The 24,209-nt window shown below is 43.1% G+C and overlaps 1 protein-coding gene across 2 annotated transcripts in view; it reads right to left on the bottom strand.

Annotated features, from left to right (window-relative positions):
- ANTXRL (ANTXR like) overlaps positions 1 to 24,209 on the bottom strand; it is a 57,107-nt gene that overhangs the window by 28,639 nt on the left and 4,259 nt on the right. For both annotated transcript variants that reach the window (XR_014616357.1, XM_084210534.1), the window contains exons 2-12: positions 16,684 to 16,755; positions 16,491 to 16,562; positions 14,341 to 14,422; positions 14,205 to 14,238; positions 12,210 to 12,289; positions 12,015 to 12,083; positions 11,736 to 11,816; positions 11,572 to 11,632; positions 5,656 to 5,754; positions 3,333 to 3,402; positions 2,163 to 2,241 (exon numbers count right to left, since the gene is read on the bottom strand). Coding sequence is in view for 1 of the 2 variants with exons in the window: in XM_084210534.1 (XP_084066660.1) it covers positions 2,163 to 2,241; positions 3,333 to 3,402; positions 5,656 to 5,754; positions 11,572 to 11,632; positions 11,736 to 11,816; positions 12,015 to 12,083; positions 12,210 to 12,289; positions 14,205 to 14,238; positions 14,341 to 14,422; positions 16,491 to 16,562; positions 16,684 to 16,755 (799 nt within the window). In the remaining variant the exon portion in view is untranslated. The remainder of the gene's footprint in view (positions 1 to 2,162; positions 2,242 to 3,332; positions 3,403 to 5,655; positions 5,755 to 11,571; positions 11,633 to 11,735; positions 11,817 to 12,014; positions 12,084 to 12,209; positions 12,290 to 14,204; positions 14,239 to 14,340; positions 14,423 to 16,490; positions 16,563 to 16,683; positions 16,756 to 24,209) is intronic.

The raw sequence follows: 24,209 nt of genomic DNA on the forward strand, positions 1-24,209 counted from the left end.
ATCCCTACACTGCTCTTGGTTTTTGGCTAACGATGCAACAAACCCACCTGTGTTAGGACAGGCTGTTGGGCTCACCTTCATTTGGCCAGGGAGCAGCTGCATTGCTCCAAAATGTGCCAGACTCCCTGCTCAAACAGTCCTGTTAGAGGACACAGTACCCAGCTGCAGTTCAGGACTAAGCCCCCCTCTCTGTCCCTCCCCTGGCCCCATGTACAACTAATGCATCTGGAAAGCAGATACTTGAAGGGAAATGAATTCTCAGTAAACCCAGTTTGCTGAGAAACGGGGGAGTAAAAATCAAGCATAACTTTAAGAAATATTGTGCACTCCTTAAAAACAAATCCAAGCCCAGTAGCAATGCAGTACCACTGCTACTATTACTCCAAACACACATTACCTCCTTGTTTTGCAGCCTTTGTTTCCAGGCGTTGCTTTTCCCGTGCTAACTGCACATATAAATTGCTGAGACATTTGCCAGCAGTAGCTCAGGAGCTGCTGGCAGCAAGAAGCTAAAGAGTCTTCTTTTAATGATTTTAATGATACAAAGCTCCATAGTGAAGCTGGACTTTGAAAAGAAAATAGCAGACTTCATGCAGCTGAACAGAAATAAGCACAGGGATCACACAGAGGCTTTTGGATTATAGTGAAGATACTTACTGTACAGAAAAGACAGAAGGACCAGCTGGGGAGGAGAGCTGAGCAGGCCAGCTGACTGCCACCCACAGAAAAGGAAACAGGAGAAGAAAGGAAATGGAGGGAGTCTCTAAAACGAGAAGAGTGAAATGCATGAAATTAAGACAAAGTTGGAAACTGAACTGCCAACCTCCCTGCTTGTGGGACAGAATAGGACCAAGACAGTATTTTTCTATCAGCTGCAAATCAGGCTTCCTGCCTCCTTCACATTCAATCTGCAAGAGGCTGGTCAAAAACCGTCAGATTGATATGACTGGAGATTGGATTCCTCTTTTTATCCTAAGGCTACCAAAAGGAAAAGCTTCCTCCATCCATGGTCTGGCCTTTAGGAACCATGGCTAGGGTTGACACTTCAGTCTTCATCAGAAATAGATTACATATGGGTAACTAAATGCATCAGTTAACACTAGTGTTTCACTGCAGACTTGAAAGGTTTTACTGTACCTGAGGTAAAAGAGTGGAATTAAATGTGAAAATATCAGTCCTCAGTATGGAAAATTTGGAAGAAAGTTTTAGCAAAATAGAAATAATCCCATAAAGAAACAAACACATCTCTGCTGTATTGTATCCCTACAACCCAGACTGTTCAGCATTCTGGTGTGATATTTCCCACCTTCACTGCTGCAAACATCAGAAAATTAGATTTACAAGTTCCAGTTGCCTCTATCTGCATTCCTGCCCTCCTGTTCTCCAGCTGTCAAAATGGCCAACAATGATTACAAACCAATATGACAGCATTTGGCATAGGCTATAAAAGTCCTTTTGACACTAATAACAATGATACAAACTGCTATCAGGTACTTCAGCCAACTTGCTTCAGACCACAAGCACAAGGTCATATATTTAATTACTGTACTTGCTCACACCAGCTCTCAGCACTGCCTATTTTTACCCCAAGGCAAGGAAGACAACTCTTTATCTGTTAGTCAGTTTCCTAATTTTATCTATTTGATTCTAAAAATCAGATTTTGATAAAGGATCACTTCTAGCTCTTTGCCCCTGACATTCTACCTGGTCTGTTTGACCACATGATGCAGGACAGACATCACTGTCCTTTCTGTGGCTGTTCCAGATAGAAGACCTAACAGTTGTGCCTTTTACCCTAAATCCCCTCAGGGACCCCAAGGCTCAACAGGGTGCTGCTCCCTGATGCTCCTGTGATCATTTTATCAGGTCTCCTTCTGTTAAGATCCTAGTTTTGAGGATCTCTCTCCTGGGGTAGGAATGGGCAGGGTGCCTCTTATTTTAATTTTTTACTCAGAAAATCTATGATGATCTATCCACCATCAACAACAATTTGACCTTAAGTAGCCCTGGTTTTTCTCCCAAGAGCTGCTGGGATCAGTCAGCAGCAGTGACACAGAAGCTGCAGAGAGGTCAGGCTCACTCAAGGAGGCTTTGCCTGGAGAACAACCCTTTCTTTCCAGGGTCTCATGGTTCCTCTGTCAAGCCCCATTGGAATTACTTACACAATGTGTGCTGGTGATGCTGACAGAGCTGGAGATGAACGTTAGCCCGTTGTTCATGCTGACTTGTAGGAAAACCACCCTAGAGCACAAAACAGATATGTTTATTTTTAGTGTCATCGTTACACCCATTGTTACCTTTATTCTCTCTCTGTTTTAACCATTGCTTTATGAGCATGCATGGACAGTGGGTCCTGTTGAGTCAGGGCATTTTCATGGCCTCAGGCACTTACCTGCATTTGCCTCCCTGCTTACCCAGGAGCCAACCTTTTTATGTTACCTCAGTTGAGCTGGGACATATGCTCTTTATTAAAAAAACCCCATCCCACCTGGGGCAAAGGGCACCAGGACACTGAGTCATAACAGAATGCCTCAGACAACAGTAATACTACTGTACATGGCACAAGAAGCTTTAAGACTTTTTTATTTATTTAAAGAAAACCTTCTATCAATGAATCAGAGTGTGATCTTTTGTATCCAAGCAAATCCAGAACACCTGCACTGAGATCAAGAAGGGTAAAAACACTGAAATGCCAGTGAAATTCAAGAAGAATCTTCCCTAGACATTCTCCAATATCAGAGAAAGGGCCCAGGGGAGAAAAAAAATTAAAGTAATAATAAAAAAAAATAAATCACAAAACCCCACCAAATTAATTTCCTTCACCTACAAATACAAAAGGCAAGGGAGGCATTCACCCATAGCCCCAGTACAATATTTAAGCACCCACAAGATCACCTAGGGAAAAGGTAGGGCGTTGTGCCATGTCTCCCAGAAGTTTACAGGATTAAAAAGGCTGAAAAATATCAACACTAGACACAGCAGAGTGAAATACAGGAAGCAACATATACAATAACAGCAAAGGAATTCAAATCAAGCATCTCCTTTCCATTAAAATTAAAAGTCTTGAATTTAATCACCTTTTGGTCTGAAACAAGAAGATACAGGAAGAGAGGAGGAATCACCATTCTGTGATTCTATGACATGGGGCCATGGTCCAATCAGACCTTTGGTTAAACCGTGCTGAAGACCCCACACTGAATAGAGCCATGCTGGCTCACACTAGGAAAGGATTTGGCACAAAGAAGACGGCTGCAAGATGACACACACACAAATTTATGACATCTTCACCCAGAACTTCACCCTCTCAACACGTGCTGGAACACAATACTCACTGTCCAGCATCTTCTATCACTGGGGCAGGGCAAAGCAAGTACGTATCATGAACAAAAGTCGGCTTTTCATCTGAAAGGAAATCGAGATAACCCTCAGGGATGAAAAAATCAAACAGGCCACCCCCTTGGGAAGTGCTGACACCAACGACAGCCACAGATGAACTCAATATTGGCAAGTACCAATACTCCCCAGTGGTGCTGATTACAAATCCAAGTACTAGAATAACCATTCATGTTGATGCCAATATGATGCTATCAGGCTAGAGACACCACAGCTAAGAATTGGACATTTATCTCTGTTCCTGACAGCAATGATCAGCAGTGATCAGCCATTTGGAATGCAGCTTTAAGCAGTATTCATCCTGTCTATCTGAAAATTACGTGCAACCTCTACTCACACTGAATAGTCCAACCCCTGAAGTTACTTAAGGGCGTGAAAGTTTAGGGTTCAATTTTTGTCTACCCCTGTTCAAATATACAAAGAAGAAAATCCAAGGCTACACTGTCTGAGCCCAAGAAAAAGGAAGGAGAGGGATGGGGTGGAGCTGAAATGGAAAAATACTGGGGGGGGGGGAAAAAACCAAACCCAAGAGATGGTTGGTCATTTCCAGGAAACAGGCAGAGAGGGGCCATGACTGATGTTCTCATGAGGATCAGCACCAGCTGCTTCTCCTGGACCCAATCTCTCCTCTGTGGCAGCAGCATTTGTAAACAGCCCACGTTTAAAAGGGTTTGGTGCAGGCTGGGCCAAACACAAGGGCACACATCTTCCTGCCTCCCTGCATTCCACTGCTCCAAGATTCAGCAGTGGTAATCCTGCCACTTTCAAAAGCCACACTCAGAAAGCCAAGTCCTATGAATACAGACAGGAGGCCCAGCAGTCATCCTGCACTGCCTCTCCACCAGAAGTGTGTAAGCTGAGGCACAAGAGCAGACACTGCTCCAGTGACTGAGCTTAGCTCGGAGTGGCCAGCAAACAACTGTGCTGCCAGCCTGGAGAGAGAGTGGTCTGCAAGAGTCAAACCCAGGGGAATGAAGGGCTGATAAAGGCTGCCATCTTATCTATGCTTTTGAGGCTTCTTCACTCCTTATGTAGGAAAAAAATTAACTCAAGCAACAACAGATGTAAGAGTTGTTCCTTCATGCTTCACCCACTTCAAGAACACCTGAAGACAGAACCCATTTCCCTTCCATGCAGAGATAACTGGGCATGGAAAACTGTGATATGTTTTAGGGAGGGAAAAAAAGCCAGCACAGATCAGCATCTCATCACAACATCTGTTGCAGACTTAACCCAAGGAAAACAGCATGGATTTGGAAGGGATCAGAGTAGTTTTCCTCCTGTGTATTTCCAGGCCCAGGTGAGCAGTCACTGTGTGAAGCCCAGTCAAGGTGTTAATGATTTGGGTCAGGAAAGAAAAAGCAAAAAGTCTGTCTAACTGATAAACCAAAAAAACCCAAATCCTGGTTAAAGCATATCTGTAAGTGGAATAAATGCAAGACCACCAGAGCTGTTTGACTGCAGCATCAACGCAGACAACTGAGATGGGAAATGAAGGAGCAATTCATGTGCTCCCTCTTGGAAGCTAATTCATGCTTGGGAAGGCACCAGTCTGGCCACAACAGCATATGAAAGCCTCCACTGTGCTCAGGCCACAAGGGCAGCATATATGAAACAGGAGCAGAGCTCCTCTCCCCACACCATATTTCACTCTGCCTGACACACAGAGCTTCTCAGGAATGAGAGAGGACTGCTGAGAAACTGGACACTCCATCTTTTTTTGGCCATTCAGTCCTTTGCCTGGCTGCTGAGACAGCTGACCCTGTTCAGCACAGCAATGACAGAGGGTTTCACTGTGATGGGACCAGCAACTGGTGTCAGAGAGGAGCAGAGCATGCCTGGGAGGCCGGGCTTTATGGCAATTGTCACCTGAACAGGTGATTAAAAACTCTGAAAACACCACCAGGGGATCAAGACAGCAGAATTTCTTTTTACTGCTGATGGATAAGGGAATAGGAAGCAATTTTAAGTTTCCATCTTAAAACCTGATCCCCAGTCCTCTCCTGCTGCATGCAGCACCCACGTGCATCACTACAACAGTGCTGAGGTCACTGTACAGCAGCATGTCCCCTGTAAGTGATCACCACACAATGCCCACAGGTTGAACAAGGATGAATTTCAAGCCTCTTAAGTGCACACCTCTCCCCCAGCTCCCTCTCACATCTGCTGCAATGGCTCCCTTAACATGGATGAGAACTGGCCCATGCCTGTGAGGTGACACAGCCACAGGGGCCACTGCAACCCTCCAGCCTGCACACTTACTGATGGTAAGGCTGTCATTGAGCTTGAAGCTGCAGAGCACCTGGTCGATATTTCTGGCATGATAAAAGCCGTTGCCTCTTACCACAACTTGAAAGGATTCTGTAAGCAAAAATATAGAAGATTTATGATTGATTGATGAGAAGTAACTCAAATACAGCTTTTCTGTTCAGAGTGACATGAATTAAAACAAGTTGCTGTTCTCTGCCCTATGCCTGAAATAAAACATCCCCATAGACACTCCCTCTATTCGGCAGCAACATCCAAGAGTGCTACAGTGGCATTAGTGCTTCAGAGTCTTCTCTTGATCTCAAGTCAGCTCCCACAAGTCTAACACACAACTGCAATGCCTTAAAGGTGCCACAGCAAAACTAAGTCTGACTTGACTGATGTCATCTCATGGTTCCTCCATGGCTTTTGGGACAGACACCTTTGCTAACCACCTGTACCAGTCCTTCCTCCTAATCTTCATGGCACATGGCACCAGGCTTTCAGCAGAGCTCTGTTCAGGAAGATGCTGACAGACAGAACTCCAATCCTAAAGCTCTTGTCACTCAAAGCTCTAACAACACAACAGTTTGCTGTTCTTCCCTCCCTTTACTGTGCACAGGTGGAGCCCAACACAGAGCCACAGTCCCCTTTCTGCTAGGGTGAGCCTGAATTTCCAAACTAGGCACAAGATGCACCACGAAGGGAAGTAGCAAGGGAAACTCCCTCTAGGACACAAAAAGCCATTGTGGCTGCTACACTGACCACAGAGATAAGATCTTTAATGCAGGCAGGTGGAGAGACACGTTATAACTTTGTTCTGTCCCCAGCACACTTTTGAAACTCCCTTTGACACTGCAGACCAGCAGCCAGCTGAGATTGCTGGCACACAGCAAGGGAAAGCACTGAAGTTGCACTTTTACACGAGAATTTCCTACTTTAACCAAATCCTCCACAGGGCTCTCACACCAGCCTCTGAGCAGCATTTGAGATCAGCCCAATGGAAGGGGTATAACAGCACAACACAGGAATAATTATTCTTCAAGCTTCACATTGAAAAACATGAATAAATTACATAGTACTCCATTAGTAGTGAGCAAATCATGAACAGGTCTACATGCATTATCATTTATACTTTGATGTACAGACTAAAAAGGAGAACAAAACGTTGGTAGGATTGAGGGGAGCTGTACATGATTTTTAGTGAAACAAGATTTGGCTTTTAGCAACATTCCATACAAGACACTACCATGTATGTCATTTGTATGCTTTGGAGGAAGGACTCATTGGATCACACTAGATGAGGCCCAAAGGTGGCTGAAATACATTCAGCCTCACCTGCCTGCACTTCTTTATCAAGCTACTGCAAGGCAAGCCAGCACAAGGGCGTGGAATTCTTTACTCTTCTGTACAAACAGCTTGTTCTTGTCAAAAACACTCTCACTCATTGCCATTACCACTGTATTGAGATCTAATGCATGTCCAGGTGAACTGGACTGGGGCATTTACAAATTACAATCATGCACTGGAAATCCACATTCTGGTTTTCACCGTGGTAACTTGCTCTAGAGCAGGGCTCTGAACTCACAAAAGCCAGAAGGTACATGGGAATCAAAGAAGGTATTTTGGGAGGAGAAAAAGAAAGTATCTACTGGAGTGCATTTTGAAATGAAACATGTGCTTAGGTACCTTGCTAAAGAAAAATTATAAAATTTGAGATCTCAAGAATTTGGCCGCTTTTTAATGGGAAGGGTTTTACATCCTGGTTCTTACTGGGAGTAATGAGCATTTCTTTAACAAATGAAAATGTAATGTAGGGTAGATTCATCTGCTTCTTACTCCAATAAGAATCTCGAGTTCCTCTTAGTCAGATTTGTGCCTTGAGCCATTCCACATCTAACTCAGCTGCTATACTGACAATTATGAGCATCCCTTTTTTTGCCAGCAGAGCTGAGAGTCATGACCAGCCCTGAGGGCAACTGGGCCTCTGCCCACCCACCAGAACTACCTGCCTGGGACCACACTCTGGCAGACTTGCTGGTAACCAGCCCACTTCACAGGGGCTCGAACACCCAGCCAAGATGATAATTTTTCCCCATCTCAATTTGATATTTTAAAAGAAGCTTACTGAAACAAAATTGCACTTAAATTTTCCTTCCCCTTCTCATAAATTAATAGCCTTAAAAGGCAGCAACCACAAAAGCTTAACTGGTGGCTGTTCCAGGGGCTTTAAAAAGATGCCACAAGTAAGAAAATTTCAACACAAGACATCCAAGGTAAAAGCCACATCTAGAAGTTTAGTCTTGTCAGGACAATTTACCTCTCCTGCCGTTCTTTTCACTGTGACTGCCGCTCTGCACAGTCAGTTGTGAAGAAGTGATTGGGTAGTAACCTGTCCAGTAACACAAGCTGAAGGGGATTGTAAACAGCTGGTCCTGGGTTTGCTGCCGCGGTTCAGCAGCCTGCCCCCTCGGTTGCTCTGCAGCATTAACGCGTTCTGGGCGATGCTCTGTTGAAATGGCTAATTCCATTTAATTTTGCGCCCTGGCTCTGGCTGCGTCCTTTTCCTCCTTAGTTACTGTCAGATCATGGATTGCAGCTTTTGACAAGACAGCGAAGGGAAAAAGGTCAGCACTGAAAGAACCGGGCGGCGCTGGCAGCGAGATGCTAGGTTGGAGCTGGTGTGCGCTGGCCGGGCTGTCGGCTCCGCTTCTCTGCCTCTGATGAGGAGCTGACTGCTTGCATCCACACCTGGTACTTGATGTGGCCACTAGGATGCCACATCCAACAAAACCTTTCAATCACGTCTGCGTACCATGAGCATAATCAAAGCAATGATGCTGTCAAACGGGATATGAGGCACCTCTGATTCTGCACTGATAGCCTGTTTACAGGCTGCATGTCTGGGTCACTTTAGATCAGAGGGAACAGGAAGGACCCAACTACACTGCTCCACATTGGGGACAATGAATTTGCAGGGTCAAAAAGCATTAAGCATCAGATGGCTGTCACCATATGACGAGATCAGTTTGTAACTGGATTTGCCAGATAGCTTCGTCACAGAAAGCCAGAGTCCCGACTGGAATTGTCAACACACACAAATTGTTCCATTAGCATTTCACTAAACCTCTGGCAAGTCAAAAATGAAGCCAAGATCACCAGCAATCACCAACACAGTAATAGCAATGAGAACACTTACAAGGCGGGGCTCAGACCCTGCTTTAAGCCCTGATCATCCCTTATTTCCACTGAGCCACACAAAACCCTCACGATCTCATAGCAAATTGTAAAAATTACTAGCAATGCTAAATAAAGGCTAAACCAATTATCACCTCACTCAGATAGGTTTCATATAAAAAGTGTGCACAGACACACATTTCAAGGCTGTAAATAGACAAGTATCTTTGCTGGAGAGTGTGATAATATATTGCACTCTCTCCAAAGGTCCATTATTTTTTCAATCATAATTTTGAAATGAAAAATTCTATTATGTATTTAAACAAACAAACACTCCTAACCTAAATGAGGAGGAATGGCGAATTTCTAGAAAATGGTATGTTCTAATTTTCAGCCAGTGGGCACATATACCATGAAAGTGTATGTATATGCTGATGCAGGTTTTCAGTGGCTATAGATCTTGACACAATACATTATCAGTAATTAACTAAATTTAAAATGCATAAAAATTCTGACATTAATGCAAAAAAGAGTGAAGCCTATGAAGTAAAGTCCAGATGAAGCACATTAAAAAAATAAACCCCTTTGCACATGGAGTAGCACCTTAACTTTCCAGTGAACTGAACTGAAGATCTGGATTCACACTACCATGAAAAAAGTTGTTTATTCCCAGGAGATTCCTTCCAGGAGACAGTGGTGCACACAGCTATACAGATGGACCTCTAGTTATGTTGAAGTAAGTGGGATAATAAAGGATAATAAATCTAAGCACAAATGTAAATATTTGCAGCCTCATGCTGTAAAACCTCTTGCAGGAGGTAATTTCAGCTGTGGCTTGTGGGATAATGATAAATGCTATTGCAGGCCTGATGTTTAGTGCTCAATACTTTAAATACCACGGTATACAAAGAGTGCACACCATGTGGAGCAGCAGCTTTGGCTTCCTCCCCTTTTCAAGCTCTCTGCTGCTACCAGCAAACCTTCAAGCACCTGGAGATTGGGCAGAAAAGCTTCACCATGTGCCTGCCCTTGCTGGGTGAGCAGGGACAGAGCAAACTTCAGCACTCAAGAGAAAGAAGCACTGATACCTTGCCAAATCAGCAGCACCACCCAGAAACTGATTCTCCCCAATTTATATTGGTCTTGTTTGAAAGCCACAAAGACAATGAAAAATTCTACAGATCCAAGTAAGGTAACAATATTGCTTGAGGGTTTTTTTTTAAGGGCAAACTATTTTTAAAGTGTACTTGTGGGATTTTAATCACATTTGTCAAACTTTTTACCTAGCAACCCTCACAAAATATGAAGTGGTTTGAACACATTATCCTTCGTAAAAAAGAATTTACTCTTTTTGCTGAAATATATTAATTTTGTTGAAAGAATTTTTTTCTTGAGAATTTATTTTCTCAAATGCTCCATAAAAATATTTTTAATGTTCCATTTGAAAAACATGGTTTCCAGTTCAACTTTCACCTATTCTTAACACTGTCCCAAACAATTTCAAGAACACTACTAAAATCCCTCCTACTGGAACACTCACATTTTTATGCAGTCAAAGGCATTTTTGTTGAACAGGACGGCGTGTAATAAGCCTTGCACAAAAAATTGTCAGGTACGCAATAACTAAGCTAAAATATGAAAGTATCATTATGAAATAAAAAGCTTTAAATGTCAAAGCTTTAAAACTGTTTTCTACTCAACTCCACAACATTTTTAAAAGTAAAATCATTGCTTTAAATTTTCTACAGATGAGATTTTACATCTAGTCCACAATAATGTGCTTAGGAATAAGTCAAGAGACACAACAATGCTTCATGTTAAGTTGAAATATTCAGGGTAAGATCACATTGTGATTGACATGTGGAAATGAAGAGTGAACAATTTCTCTTCTGCGATACTAAATTTTTCTTGAGTTTCATGTTTTATCTGTTTTCAAGGTCAGCTTTCATGCATCATTGCCATTTTTTATGTGCTCCTTTTTACAGAGTATAAGGAAATGAACACAAGACACTAACACTAGAGCTAAATAACCATGCTGAAACACTGTACCTTCCAGCAAACTTATGGTGTCACTCTTACTCTGCTGCAATAGCCTCTAAAGTAGAAAAAAATTCAACAAGAGAATTGCTAACACAAACCAGAACAAATCCAAGTTAAAAATACTAGACATGAAAGGCATGAAATTATCAACAACTCCCCTGGGTACCCTTCATGTTTACCATAAAGAATAATGGTTCTTTCGAATAAGTAAAGCATTAGCATTTTGGAAAACACAGGAAGTATCTTGGCCTATGCAGCAAATTACATTTGGTTCAATAAACCTAAATTTCTGTAGATGTTTTGCAAAGTCTTGTTCTAACTGCTGACAAGTCCTAGCAGATGCCAGGAATGCAGTCTTTCCAGAAATTTGTGAGATATTGCTTTTAGGCCCTGAAATACCTCTGTCAGTCTGGCTTTACATTGCTTTTCTTGTCTCTCTCTCTCTTTCTGATTTTTTAAAAAAATGGTATCCTCAGTTGCTCAGTTTTGTTGCCTCTGTCAGCTCTCCAAGCTGGTCCTCAGCCACAGCAGCTACGTGTTTGTTGTCAGAATGCTTTTCTCAAGATGAGAAGGAACATGCAGGGCTTTAGCCATGGCCTGAGAGGATGCTCTAACACATCCACAGGCTTCAGGTCCAGTACCACATTAGGTAGTTACTGACATTTCATCAGTGTTATTCATTTGCCTAAACACACTGTTCTTGTGGAAACTTACCTCCTGCACAAACACTGGATGGTTCAGCTGCCAGGATCTCAATGCAAGACTTCTTCAGGATCTAAAAGATTTAGATAAGGGCATTTTTTGGTAACCATTTTCATCCATGCTTTATTAATGCAGGGAAGGGCACCCTTTACTGTGTTTCAGAGCATCCAACTTACTGAATCAATGGTTCCTCTTAGGGCATAAAAGCCTCCTTTAACTGGAAAAACATGATCGATGCTGTCAGCAATCGTTGACAGCTGCAAAGAAAGACAATCATAAATCATGAGGAAAACAAAATTACAGGGAACAAAACTGGGCCCTTTCATACTTGCTAAAAGACATCACAGTGACACAAAATGATTTATGCCCCAAGTGATTAAATAAATGCCTCCATCTGATGCTGTTCCTTGTGCAGTAGTATAACAGAAAAACACAAGAGAAGACAAGCAAGTTACCTGAGTTTCATTGAAATCTTTCACTCCAACACAATAAACAATAGCTCCAAGGCTTCTGGCTCTGTTGGCCTAAAAAACCCAGGAAGTGCCATTAAGTGCAAAGCCATATAATCAGTGGAGTCAGCAGCAAATGGGTTCAGGTGTTGGAGGTTTACATGACATAAATTAGTTTGGATAAAGACAGAAGTGACTTACTTCTTGCTCTGCATAATAAAACTGAGCGTCTTGCAGCTCGCCGTCCGTCAGGGCAATGATCACACTGGCGGTCCGAACTCCTGCGCGGAGGACAGTCAACAACAGATTGCACACACATGGCACAAGATTCAGCAATGGAAAAACCCTCTGGAGTGAGGCAATCCTTTCTACTGACAAATAAATACAAACCCCTAAGCCAGACTCCCAGCCTGGTCTGCATGGACTTGGTGAGACACCAGCTGAAGGCCAGATGCAAGGCTTGCAACGAGCCAAACCCTGAGCACCTTCACACCACAAGCATCACTGCAGGGGGAGTGCTGCTCTAACAGGGTCCACACAGCAGCTTTTCTGTTCTGAATAAAACAGAGCAGCTCCCAAGATTGCAGACACGTGGAGAACTGACAAAATGGGTTTGCAGAGAAGGAGAGGTTTCCCCTCTTCTCTTGACAAACTTGTCTCTACATAAACATTGCCCACAGACTGGTACTTCTGCAAAAGCATCTTTGCTGCCATCCTACCTTTCCCTCCAGCAGGCTCTGAAAGAGCACCCCCACTGAACATGGCATGGAATGGGCTTCTACAGGGAGGTCAGTCCTACAGGTCTACAGCAACCAGAACTTCCAGTGAAATTCACAGGAATTCTGAGCATGTGGAAACCTTAAGATCAGGTTCATAAGGGAAAAAATCATGTATTCTGATACAACATTTCATATCCCATCTAAACTTAAGTGAAAAGGTTGCACAGACTGCAGAGATGTATATATGTAATGCAGTATAGAATACAATGCTACCTAGAAAAATGCAAGCTGTTAACACAATTGAACCAAATTAACATTCAAACTATGGTTCAACCAACCATTCTGAGTCCACAGTTCTTAAGCAAAGTAACAAATACACATACATGTTACTTTCAGGCAAGTATTTGTTATCTTTTCAAAATGGTATGTTACAATTTCAAGTGTCTTCCTCCATACTGTCTGAAATTACAGACTGATTCGTTCTGACAGGTTTCTTATGCCACACAGTCCTTCCCATACCATGTCAGACACAGACATAAATCTTAAAAAAAATGACCTGCAACTTGGGGGAAAAAATAGCTTGGATTTTTTTTTTTTTTTTTGTGCCCACAATCCTTGAAAGATGGTGAAAAAAACTGGAGATCTTATTTTTGTTTTCTTTTCAATGCTTGTTTCTTCCCAGGTAGTTTAGCTTCTAAATCCAGATCTCATCTACTCTTTTTCCTTCCTAATTCAATTTACAGAATACTTGATTAGTTCTTAGCTATATGCTATGAAGGAGAATTGTTTTCAGTTGGACACTTCAGGGCTCCTGATTTTACTGGCAGAAATGCTGCAATACTGTGTAGAGCTGCTGCTCCTACACTCACAGCCTATTTTAATAAAAAGGCACGGACCTGTTCCTCCATCTTCCTAAGAGACCATGAGCCCACAAATGAGAACAACCTCACACCAGGATATGAACTAAGCAAGTCTTGTTAACTAGCTAGGTCTTCTTTTGACACAAACAAAACCCACAAATACACCTTCCTCTCAAAATTTAGTAAAAAGGCACATTTTAGCAACTCAGAATCTGAACACAAATCATTCACACTGATGCAAAACTCTCATTCACACCTGCACTAATGAGAACAAGCATGTGGGACCACAAAGCAGAGAGGGCCGAGTGCCTCGGTAGAAAGGATCAGGAAAATGGGGAAATTCCTGTCTGCTGGGTGCAAGATGGGCAGCTCTGGCTGCTATGGTTTGGTCTGCATTCTGCAGTGGTCAGATCTGGGATCATACTGGTCCTCTCTGATCTCAATAAACCATGAATCACGCGTTTAGGAGTAGGGCTGCAGTCAAAATGGAATGTGGTGTTGCATAACACCCCTCCTTCTCCAGTACTTCTGTCAGTGGGTTCACTGCAGGTCACAAAAAGAACCATAATCCTGTCTGGTCAATGCAGACATCAACATGAACACTGCACAGCACATACCTCCATAGGTCTCATGGTAAATCTGCTCATTTGCCTGCAACGAAGGGTAGAACATGGTTAGCTCATAAGAATCCCAGCAGGAAATACACAAAGTTTCTAGGTGTAAAACAAAGCAAGTAGGTACTGTGATGTGTACCCTTTTAAATCCTTCATGCATGAACGTGTCTCCTCCAGGCAATTCTTCCTTAAGAATGTCGAGACCTCGTCTTATGGCTTCCCTTTGGATTGAAAAGAAACCAAACACAAATAAACAAAACAAAAATCCCAGGAGAACATATCATTAGAAGTTTTTTTTTCTTTTGTTGAGATATTCCTGTACCACAGCTAGATTATGCAGCCTGTCAATCAATTGCACAGAGTGCATACACATCAGCTGGAACACCGGCTGAACCAAGATTTTTTTCAAAGTCCACAACTTATCATGGGGGCACAAAACCAGACACAGGGTACAGCATTAGGGTAACATATTTTAAAGATGGAATTCTGCCCCTGCTCCCTCATTCTCATATGTTCTCGACCAATTAAAGTCGATGCCAGATATTAAACTTTAACAAACTACAGGACAAAACATAGTTGAAAAGCTTATGACCCTGTCCCAAAATTGGGACAAATAAAACTCTGTATTGAATCAGTCATCAGGACAGTCTGGATTAGGTTTTTTCCATTTTAAAGACAGAGGCCAAAAGATAAGAGAACAGGATGGGAATGAGGAGAATTTCCTATCCTAGACCAGGGACTCATCAACCTTTCTGGGGCATAGATTATCCTGGAAACAGAAGCACTTGCATGCCATGACCTCTGTTGCATAGCTTCTTACTCCCCAAATACCTATAAACCAAAAAGACTGTCCAGGGATGTTAATGATTTAATTGATCACTGACCACCAAAAGACCCTGATCCTCGACAAGGGTTTTCATTATATTAAAAGAACACAAGGAAAAATATTCAACAGATGAGACATAGGCAGTTCAAACATCAGCTCCAGATGCCACAGGGCAGCCTTTAAGAAAATAGTGAGAACCTTTCTAAACTCCATTTTGCAACTGGGTATTTTAGGTGGCACAACCACAATGACAGAGAATACAGGAGGCTATATGGGATGAAGGTAAAAATCAGGAGCTTGGATTGGGGATGTCCTTAGTGCAAAAAGCACATTTTTACTCTTTTGAAGTATAAAATTAGCTGAAAAGGCACACTGTGATCCATACAGAGAATGGGATTTTAGGACAGAGAACACTCTAATACCATTTTCAACATATTGAACCTTCCACCTTGCAAAGAGCAAATTCACCCAGAGAAAAGTAAGCAAGTTTGAACTATGCCACCAAGATACACAATGGAGACCTGAAACAAAACTCAGGGAAGCCAGCAAAAATGCAAGAGCCCTGCAGGGTATCTGGCTCAGGATGAGTCCCTGGAGTACAAAGCTGAGGGAGCAGTTGTTCTTCCTGCTCCAGAGTTCCCATTATTTAGAGGGTGCCCTGCACTATTGAGGCCCTCTCACACAGACAGCAGCAGCAAAAGTGAAGGATTTAAGCCAAAATGAAAGAAAATACTTAGAAACACCCAGATGAGAGGGATTTGTATATGTAGAGAAAATTAAATTAAAAAATCATCTTTTGGTAGGGGGGGTGGGGATTTTTTGTGTTGGGGCTGTTTTCAGTGGTGGTTTGGGGGTTTTTATTCACTTATTTTTTAAAGAAAGAATGTTTGGTCATGAATGTGGCAACCAGAATTTTGCTCCTCTTTTTTCTTACAAAGACTGTCACTTGGCTTTGCAAACCACCTCTGGCATGGGTGCTGTTTGCAGGCAGTCCAGGAGAGGGGTGCCACAGCCTGCTGAGGTCCTGCTCCAGCACTGGGGACAACCTGGTGTAAAGGTCAGGGCTCTGAGTCCCTTCCAAGGGCACTGGGGATCTCTCACACATTCCTTTGCTCACCAGTTCAGGGTCTGAAATCTCTTCCACAAAAGCTGTCCTTATTTGGGTAGCTGGGGATAGCAAGTATGTACCTGGATCCTCAACTGGAAATGCAATTTCTCCCTGAAATACCACAGCAAAGAACAAACAGCCCAGTGCTGCCTTCCTCCCGCAAAGCTGAAAAGAAAATGGAAATGGGACACCCCAAGGCTGCCTAAACCTTGCTCCAGCTGGGAATGGAGGAGAGGATCTCAGCTGCTGCCACACGAGGACCAAGACAGACCTCCAAACTCCGGGTGTGGGGCCACGAGCTGTGTGAGAGCAGGGATGGAGGGAGTTTCTGAGCAGGGCAGTGGGAGGAACTTGCCTGTTCTCTGTGAGTTTCATGATGGTAGTGCCCCGTGAAGAGAAGACAATGAAGGACATCCGCAGCATTGGACTGAAAGAGAAGAACAGGCAGATCCACGTCACACCCAGCAGAAATTCATCTGCTAATAAGCACTAAACAAAGAAATAAATCACGTACAGGAAATTAAAGTATCATTTTAAAAAAACTTTACCTTATGAATTTCTCAGCCAGGCTTTCCACAAAGGAGTAAATCTCAGTCCAATGATTTTTGACACTTCCAGATCTGCATACAAAACATAACTGATTACATGAAGCTTTCTTTGCAGTGAAATTCCTTGTTGAACTTTGAATTTTAAGCCTGGCCTACTCCAGAGGTGGTTAGGGACACAAATTACATAGAGCTGTGTTGAAAGCTGTAATAAGAGCCATGATGACAAAACCCACTGACTCCAAGACAAGCAGTAAGAGGTCTGAAATGGTTTACCATAAAATTTTGAAACAAACTCAGTAATCCTTCCATTTGCTTTTGTTCCTTTTATAGCATAAAATATCAATATTTTCTTTTAGTTTAATTGATTTATTTTACTTCATTATCTGCTATCAGATTATTTGCTTTCCTAGAGCACAGCTCTGCCCTTGCACCACACAGAAAGTCTTGACCAACCTTCTCTTCTCCCAGAAAGCATGGGAGAATTTTTTCCATGAATTACTGTTTGTTTCAAAAGAGAAAGCAGCACTCTTGCCTAATTTGCTGGAATAATGTTCTGGGCAGTTAAGCCCTGGCTCCATAATGGATTTCTTGTGAAAACTCGGATAACTTGGTTACATGCAGAAGACTTGCACGTCCATGCTGCCTCTTCCATTACATAAAACTACATTAATTACTGGCACTCCCTGGCTTTTTTCTGTCAGGTCTAAGCAGGGACCCCCACAGTCTGATGGGACTGAGACCTCAAACAGAGCCTTGCACACAGCAACTCTACAGTAAATTATCCATTTCTACCATGTTGTTCTATACCATACACTTTCAACACATTAAAAAGGCTACAAAGCATGAAAATCAGTGGTTTTTAAAGCCCTCCCTGCTTATGAAAGAATGACCCACTTGCTTTCCTTGCTTTCTGAACTCATCTCTCAGCTCTCTCAGGCAGATAAAAAGAAAGATAAATGAAACAATGGCACACACACGAATTTACAGGCGTTTACATGCAGAACTAAAAAAAAAGTTCTGAAATTCATGTACTGAAAAGCAGCAGGATTCCTCTAACTGCTGACAGGCATTTTTCTGCGTAAACATGAGAAAAAAAATTCCATTTTACAATTCCCAGTTCTACTATGGGCTTTCCAAGTGATCTTATGCCAGTTCCTCCTGCCCTTGTATGTCAGGCACAGAAGCCCAGGTGTGCAGAGCAGGATGGCACTGCCTGCCCTGCAGCACTGCTGCTGGAGTGGAGAAGGGATGGATAAAGGGACAGGACCAAGGGAGCCTCCTGAAGTACATAAGCTAGAATAAATTGGCTTGTGTAACCCTGTGCTTTCATGCTGCTCTTCTGGAGAACTGGTGATTCATTCACAGAACAAACTGGTTAGCAAAGAATGAAGAAATTTCCAGGCAGCAAGGGAGGGCAACGAAACACTGGGGACTTGTCAAATCACAGCTCTGGATCCTCTGCAGTCCCCAGTTTTTATGTGCTACACAACAACAGCTTTATTATTTGTGAACAGCACCAATAGTGCTGGCACTATTACCAAATTAACCCTATCAACACCTATAGCTCTCCAGGAATTTTATTAAAGTCCCACACTAAATATCTAAACATGATGAAGTCAAGGATTGCTTGAATCTATCCAAGATGCATCTACAGCTCCCAAACTTCTTTAAAATTCTTCCCCCTCCCCCCCCCACCCCCCAAAGCTGACACTTACTTTCATTCTCAGCTTGCCATCTGATTTCAATTCAACTCCTGAAATTTTCTATGAAGTCAATTCCCCTCACAGAATAACCATAGTTTCTTACTTAGAAAAAACTGACCTATTTTACATGACCTATCAAATTTGTACTGCCAGCTGCAGAGGCACTGATGCAATCCAGAAAAAAGTAGCAGCAAATTTTCTTTCAAACTGCAACAAACCAACGTTTCCAGTACCTTCTTAGGACTGCCAGAATTCATTCTTTTTTCTCCCTTCTCTCTTTTTATTTTTTTTTTCTTGGAAAGGGTGCAGCCAGCAAGAGAATTGACTGTGATATATCAGTAGGTGCCCATCCCTGAAAAGCTAGGGAGGTCTGTGTCCTGGATCAGTCCTCACAGGAAGCATGCTGGGCTCTCAGAGTGCCCAGCTCTACATCTCAGAGCTACAGCCCTGCAGAGCAGAGTTACTTCAGCACAGCAGTGGGTGCCCTTCGCCCCAAGAGGAATTCTGCACCCACATGTTGCTTACTGGCTGGGAAGTGTCAGAAGTGTCCGATCTATCAACAGGGAAAAGTCAAGGCAAGACAAAAATACCAGCAAGAAAATGTTAGTTTCAAAATACCACAGAGGGAGTACCAGTGAAGTGGTCAGCATTTAATCATTTTTCCACACTCCTCCAAGCCCAGGTGTCACCTCCCAGCGCAAGTGGTGCCAAAATGCCATCAATGCCAGTCGTGTCAAAGCCCTTGTGAACACCAGGGCGAGTGGCCTGGCTTAGAGAAGACCCTGATTTCCTGATTTCCCCTCCCTCTTACCCAAGCTTCCCTCTAAATATCCTTGTTTGTAAAGGACTTTTGCCATTTCCTGTGTGCATGTGTATGTGTGCGTGTGTGTGTATATATATATATATATATATATATATATATATATATATATATATATATATATATACACACACACACACACATATATATACTTTGGAGGCTTCATGGGTCTGTACTAAAAGTTTTGTCTGTTGCCCCAGAGGCCTGACCTCATACCACCAGCAAGGGCAGATTTTAAAGGCAGATTAAGCAAAAAATTACAACAATGAATTATTTTTGCTAAATTATATATTAAGTTGTCAAATGTCATCAAATATGAGTTCCACCACTGACAAACAGAACTGCCCCACACTACTGAAAATCCTGAGCCATTTCACTGTCTTTGGAACCTTATCTTCCACACTGCAGAATCACTGTTACTATCAGCATAAACGAAACTGTTGCCCTTGGTGGCTGGACCAGAGCAGGAGAAGAAATGAAGCCTATCAAAGACCATCACAGTGCACAAAAAGCACTGGGGGGTGACACACACTCATCAGCATCTGGGACAAGCCATGGATGGGGAAGTGACACAGACAGGGAATCTTATGCATCCTGGTGGAGGTTTGTACCAGTTGGTCCTGCACACCACCACTGTGGCTGGTCTGCACTGTGTTGAAGGCTCACACTGAGATTTCCTGCTTTCAGCCATCAGCTACCTGGTTCAGCTCTTCACATCAACCACCCTGCTGGGTCCTGCCCTTCCTGCCTGCCCCTTCCCTGCTGAGGAAGCCCAGCCAGCCTCATGCTCTCTGCAAAGCAGTGGGGCATCACAGCAGCTCTGTGGACAGTGACCATAGCTGACCAGCTCTCTGTGCACCTTCCACTGCCAAAGCAGGGTGGTGAGGCTTTAGCTCTCAGAGGTGACATAATTCTCATGGTGAAGGAAAGTACACAGCAACAAACAGCTGCTGTGGGCAGCTGGAATGTTCCAGAAAGCATCTCAGAGTCTGCTTCTGCTGCTGCTTTCACTGGGGTAAACCTGGAGTGGGAGCAGAGAAGTAGCAAAATTTCCCCAATTGGGACCAGAATTCAGCCCAAGTGAAGTTAAGAAAAAACCCCACCGAAGCCATTTGCCTTGAGCATGCTCCCTGCTCCGTGAGCTCTGTTCCCATTACACACAAGACAAAGAGAAAAGTCAGCAAACCACAACACAGGAAAAAATGTCCTCTGGGCCACATGAGGACTGGGCTCGGAGGAGCAGCTGCTGCTGCTGTTTTCCTTAGTTTTATATTGCTACTGCTGGATGGGAGGGGAAAAGAGGAGGTCAGTGAGTATTTCTGGGGGTGGAAGGAAGTGATGTGATTCCAGGGCTTGATTCCACTCCTGCCAACTTTGGAGTGATTCCTTCTGGTTTAGCAGAGCTCTGTGTCAGCATAAAAACCCTGAGCATGTTAGAATTGTGCCTACCCAATCTGAAGTATTTCACTGATGTTTGTGAAGACAAAGAGCCAAGATAGTTTGGAAACTTTGTCTTCTTTCCCAACAGACTCCCAGCAGCAGTGGAAGCTGGAGCCCTGAGAAGTGAAGCAGCACAACCCTGGCATAAGGGGTGCTACTCTCAGCCCAGCCACTTCAGCAGGCAGACAGCAGGAGGGCCAGTCTGTCTGTCCTAGAGCACGTGTGTTCCACAGCCACTGCTGAATTCACTCTCAGGAGCCCGTAGGGATCCACCAGTGCAATACACAGCAGTCACCTGGCTTTGCAGTGAAAGTTAAAACCCCAACACTACCCAAAGGGTAAATATTTTTATTACCATATGTACACAGAGAAGGCAGCAGGACCCAGAGCCTTTCATCCCTGCTGAAAGTGACAGAGTGAAACCCCTTGAAAGCACAGAGCTGCCCCTTGTCCTGCTCCACACACACCCCATGCCCATTTGCCTCCATTACAGATTTTAGCTGAAGGCAGCAATTCCAGACATCCCGGAGCAAGTAAAAGAAACATTATTACTGATGCTGGGTTTAGTCTGAATATGGTGTCAAACAAGACCTCCTAAGTTTGTAGGTCCCTATAAGTCTCTGCCCCCTTGATCTAATGGTGGCCCTGTACATGGTCCATTGCTCACAAATGTGACACTGTTGTTATTTGCAGGGCTCTTTGTGGTCACAGCCACATTGTACAACAGAATTCTTGCACATGGCTAATAATGGCTCCGCAATAAAAGCAAACCCTGGGGCACTGAGTTTGTTGTGGTTTCAGACACGCATGCCGGAGTGTTCATCCACCCCTCTGCTCCCTTCTGAGCCACCAGAGCATTCAAAGTGACAAGAATCCTCCTCTACCAAACAATGCATCTTCCATGCAGGGAAGGCAGCTTGACTGGATGATTCATCCAGGCAAGGAAGGACTAGTTTCCATCATCTGCTCCAGAGGCAATTAGAAACACGGGCAGAGACAGCCATTCTGAGACAGTCCTTGCTTCAGAGTCCTTGTAACAATAATGGACAAGACAAGGGCTGGAATGGGGAGGGGAAGATGCAGAGAAGTGGCTGCAAAATGGGCATTAATCCTAGGCCAGCATCTGAGTACAGGACCCAAAGTACTTGAATCCAAAAATTTCATGATCAAACCCATTAATTTCATAGCTTGTTTTTGCCCTATGGATAAAGTCTGCAGCAATATGACAGATTTCTATGAAATCATGTCTCAAACAAAACCGTGCCCTTTGATCCTACAGTCATCCATCTCATTCACAAACCCTATCCACCTGGTGCCATGCTATAGCTCTTGCCAAGTCCCTCACCAACAACAGGGCACAAAGTGAAATTCAGAAGCCGTGCTCACACTGCATTCAACCACTTCAGATCCAGAAAACCTCCAGGGTCACTCTGAGCAGCATCAGGGCAAGAAGAGCCACTCTAAGCATGCTGGTACAGGGAGCAAAGCAGGGCACACAATCCCAGCCATGATACAACACTTAAAAAGGTGCAAATGACAGACAGGACCAGGGATATACAACTCTTGAGCTGTTAATAGCTCACAGGAGTCAATTCATTTCTACATTTGAGATTAGAAGATTCAGTTCTACTACATCTCATACAAATTCACAGTTTATATTGAATTTGGCCTGCAAGCCCAGACAAAAGTAATGAAATTCTCAATCCCTGAACACACAAATAAAAATCCTAGGTCAGTGGGAATCTTACGGTTTACTTCCTTGGCTCAAGCCCCAAATAAATCAGATTTAGTTACATGCATAAATAGACTGCAAATGACAAGCTGCCATGGCTTTTTCTTCCCGTTAACTGTACATGTTTTATGTCAAATAATCATTACCCCTTAGCTTTGCCTTGTGTTTCATGAAGAATTTTTTTCTTGGACTAAAGGAAGGAGAATTGGTTTTCCTGAATATTTCTTTTTTCCTGACAGAAGTCAAAGCCGGCAGAAAAATATCAGACAAAGTACAAACAAATAAAACCTGGTTCAAATAACATAGGTATGTCTGAAATAGAATAAAAATTTGCCTTGGAACATTCCAATCAATTATACCTGGTTGTAAGCAAACCATAGCACTGCTGCAATAAAACCACAACAAAGAAAGATGCAAGGCAAAATACCAGCAGATTACATTTTGAGAACAATAAAAAATTATTGCTTACAGGCAGCTGGAGATTATGAGAGGTGTCATGTAGATGATGTGGTCAAGTTATAAGTGAGGGAAGTCAGAAAAGGAGGAAGACAGATAATCACTTTTAAATACACACACAGAAATCAATGCCATCAAAGGAACAAAACTGATACTTTTGTTCAGACAGCAACTCAGCTGACCTGCATCAGGTTCTACGTCTAACAATGAACTCAAGTCTGACTGCAGTAGGTAGATATTCTTACCTAGACGAAACAGAGCTCAACAGTGGTTGAAAAGTCACTCAATACCAACTTTTCAGATATCTTTAAGGTAGGTAATAGAACATGTGTGTTAATTTTTTGCCAGCAGTCTGATTTTCCAACCACATCAATGTTGTTTAGCCACTCTTCCCCTCCCACACACTGTGCAAAACCAGCACTCAGAATGGCAGTGGACACAAAGCATGGAGAGAGAAGCTGCAGGAGTTCCCACAGGGCCAGGTCCATCCTAATGATCTTCAGCTGGGACTACCTCAGGCAGGAAAAGAAGCACAGGGGTGCAATCAGACCCTAAGGCAAAAAATATTTGTTCTCACTAGTACTTGTAATTCCTGAGTGCTAAATTCATTCAAATCATTGGCAAGGAAATCATTTGGGGGGGGGAGAAGGGGGGCAAATAATGTGTTTATCAAATGCTATTTGATTGCATTAAATGCAGCACATTGTGAAAAAAGCACAACATACGTGGAGATCAGCAACTCCCTCTAGTTGTCTCAAAGTTATAGAAGGTGACCTTAAATAGCAGCTCCTGAAATGCTTTTGTTCTGAAAGCTTTTGGCAAATCAGCAAGGATCAACCTGTTTCCCTCCTGACACTTCCCACACCCACTGCCTTTTCAATAGCAAGCTGAGAAGGGGCACACAGACCTAAAAAACAAGATCAGGAAGGATATTGGACAGGGCAGCAAATTCCCACCTAATCAGAGGTGGTGCTCTTCCCCAACAGTAACATTCACCTCTGGAGCAAGGCTTACCAAGCTGATAGAGAGGCAGCTGCAAAATGGAATACAAGTGAGAGACTGGGCACATTTTACTGATGTTTCTACCAAAGTTGCTGGTGACTTGGATGGTCTTGGGAAAACAGGAGACAAAGTAAAATTGATATGAAAGGTAGTATTGTTGTGGGCCCAAGGAGAGAAAGAGGGACTATACAGAAGTTTGAGGGGAAGATGAGGACTGAGGAAAATGTAGTTAAGCCAAACTCCCCAACATAACAGTTACAACCCAAGAAAACCAGCCAAGACTTTAGCAACACATTACTGCTGGCGTGATCTGTGCTGTAGAAAAAGGAAGCATTTTCCCAAGTCTGTAAAGCTCATTTTTCCTCAAAATCCA

This window comes from Fringilla coelebs, assembly GCF_963513975.1.
Source record: "Fringilla coelebs genome assembly, chromosome: 8".
Taxonomy (NCBI): Eukaryota; Metazoa; Chordata; class Aves; order Passeriformes; family Fringillidae; genus Fringilla; species Fringilla coelebs.